The sequence below is a fragment of the Myotis davidii genome, unplaced genomic scaffold (assembly GCF_000327345.1).
Source record: "Myotis davidii unplaced genomic scaffold, ASM32734v1 scaffold1344, whole genome shotgun sequence".
Taxonomy (NCBI): Eukaryota; Metazoa; Chordata; class Mammalia; order Chiroptera; family Vespertilionidae; genus Myotis; species Myotis davidii.
Window position 1 is genome coordinate 25074 of NW_006294772.1, and position 2618 is coordinate 27691.

The 2618-nt window shown below is 40.4% G+C and overlaps 1 protein-coding gene across 1 annotated transcript in view; it reads left to right on the plus strand.

The window, feature by feature from the left end:
* GLRA4 (glycine receptor alpha 4) overlaps positions 1-1794 on the plus strand; it is a 19976-nt gene extending 18182 nt beyond the window's left edge. Inside the window, exon 9 of the mRNA XM_006769316.1 lies at positions 1516-1794. Coding sequence (XP_006769379.1) covers positions 1516-1794 — 279 coding nt within the window. The remainder of the gene's footprint in view (positions 1-1515) is intronic.
* The last annotated feature ends 824 nt before the right edge of the window (positions 1795-2618 follow it).

A 2618-nucleotide genomic window follows, 5' to 3' on the forward strand; every position in this document is an offset into this window, starting at 1 on the left:
AAAAAAATATAAAAAATCTACTCTATTCACATCTTATGTATATCTATGTCACATCCATTCAACAAGCATATTTCTTATTCTGTTTTAGCACTGAAATCCCCCAGTCTCAGGAAGCTTTCAGTCCTGGGCAAACCAAGAAAGTAGTTGGCATCATCACACAAGAGGGCATTTCACTTCAGGTGTTTTCTTAGCTGAAACTTTTACTCTTGTAAACATCAATACTCTTGAAAATTGTAACCATCTTTGAATGAAGTATTTCTAGGTTCTGGTATATATTTACTTGTCTTCTGTCTAATTTCAAAGCTGTAAACTATCATTTCTGATAGCAGTGTAGACAAAATTAGGCATGTTTGAGTTATATATAAACAAAGAGTAAATAGGATCTGAGTGGGGGGCCTGAAAGGCTCTTATATGCGTAAAGCTCTCTCTATTCATCATCCAGGGGCATTGGTTCTCTCCCTTTCTCTCTCTCTCTCCCCCCCTCCTCTATCTCTCTCATTCTCTATCTCTATATTTCTCTCTATCTCTACTCTTAACTCTATATTTCTGTCCTTACTTCCTGGTTCTCAGCTGTGTTATAGCTATGCAAAGTTTTCAGCTGAAGATTAGATAAATGAACTTTGCATAGTCTGCTACCTTACTTAGTGCTTATATAAAATTTACTTCCTCAATGTTAATGTGTTCATCATAATGCAGATAGCATAGAGAAAAGAATGTGTACTGGGTAAGAAATGTTACCCTAGATCAGCCGTGGGCAAACTACAGCCCACGGGCCAGATCCGGCCCGTTTGAAATGAATAAAACTATGCACAATTTCAACAGTTAAGGCTTTTGTTCCGGCCCTCCGGTCCAGTTTAAGAACGGATTGTGGCCCTCGAGTCAAAAAGTTTGCCCACCCCTGCCCTAGATGTACTGATCCCTATGTCTAAATCATCTGATTTGCAGAGAAACACATGTATCTGCAAAAGAGTAATCAGCATTACCCTCATTTGGATAACCTACTAGGTTATTTAAATTTTGGAATTTTTATCTTTGAGTGGAGATAAACAATTTTTAAAAGATACTATGTAAATGGAGAATTAATTATGTAGCTCTTGAAAGTCATTGAATTCAAATTCAACAAGTCTAAAAATCTCAACTGTGCTTTCTAAAGATTTCATTTTTTTGTTTATTCTGTTTATCAGTCAGAGATAATTTAACATTGAAATGTTCCTCCCACAGTGGGTTGGTACTTCACTAGCTTTTAGATGGCTCTAAATGATGTTATGCATTTTTAAAAAGCACCTTGGGGCTTATCTGCAAATGGAAATGAAATCGTAACATACCATATGATACTTAACATATATGTATCTCATGAGTAGTTTTGTGGCCATAAAAAAAGCATGCAAAGGGCCTGTGTACCCAGATACCTTGTCTGCATAGCCTCACCTGTGAGATATTTGTATGGATGGCTCTCTATCCTTCTGCCTTAGAGCCATGTCCTTACATTCTGTCTTTTCTCCCATGTAATTCTAGGAGGAAGACATCATCCAAGAAAGTCGCTTCTATTTCCATGGCTATGGCCTGGGCCACTTCCTGCAGGCAAGGGATGAAGGTTCTAGCATTTATAGCTCCCAGCCTCCAGCCCCTCTTCTAAGGGAGAGAGAAACCATGCGGAAACTCTACGTGGACCGAGCCAAGAGGATTGATACCATCTCTCGGGCTGTCTTCCCTTTCACTTTCCTCATCTTCAACATCTTCTACTGGGTTGTCTATAAAGTACTACGGTCAGAAGATATCCACCAGGCACTGTGAATAGGATCAGGACTAGAGAGTCTAACTGTTGGCCTCCTTCTTCCTCATGGATGGACTTTCCCCTTCTGTTAGATTCCATCAGGAGGTTAAAGTTTCTTCATGATCTGCCACACAGAACTTCATTGGCCAATCCCAAAACTATGTGGGTCTATACTATATAATGCCAACAGTGGCTGCACAAGATAGCTTGTCTATTCTAATCTGGATTTTCTCCATGCTATCCTGTTGCTCATGAAAGTAAATCTTCGACATACTCTTGGATGACCTTCCCTTGCTGAAGCCTCTGTTTTCCATTTATCTAGTGGAGATTACAGATCACTGCTACTAGATTCCAACACTTATCATCTTAAACTGCACCACTCTTTGCTCTGTGACCTCCCACCCAGAGCTGGGCCTTTACTGTGCCCTCTGCCCTCCTCCTACCACAAGCGCAAATAATAAGTCTTTCCCATCCACAGGTGCTGCCCTGCATGACTCAGTCAGGTTTTATTGACTGTAGGAGGAAGGCAAGGTGACAGGTTCCCCACCTCTCAGCAAAGTTGGAACAGCCATGGGCTGCACTGGGGTAGGGCATTGCTATACAAGCCAATGAGAGGTCTTCAGATCTCCTATGATGCTCAACACTGTCAGAATGAGATCAGGAACTTTGGACTTTCAAAAAGACCATCCTTCCAGACCTACCTGAACTTCCTGGTCTCCGAAATATGTTTTTTCCCTAACTAGCATGGTGACAGGGCATGTTTAGCTGTTGGAGAGTATTAAAAATGCTTACTTTTTAAAGAATTTACCCACTGATGTTAGAAAACTTTTAAGAAAAGTGAAAT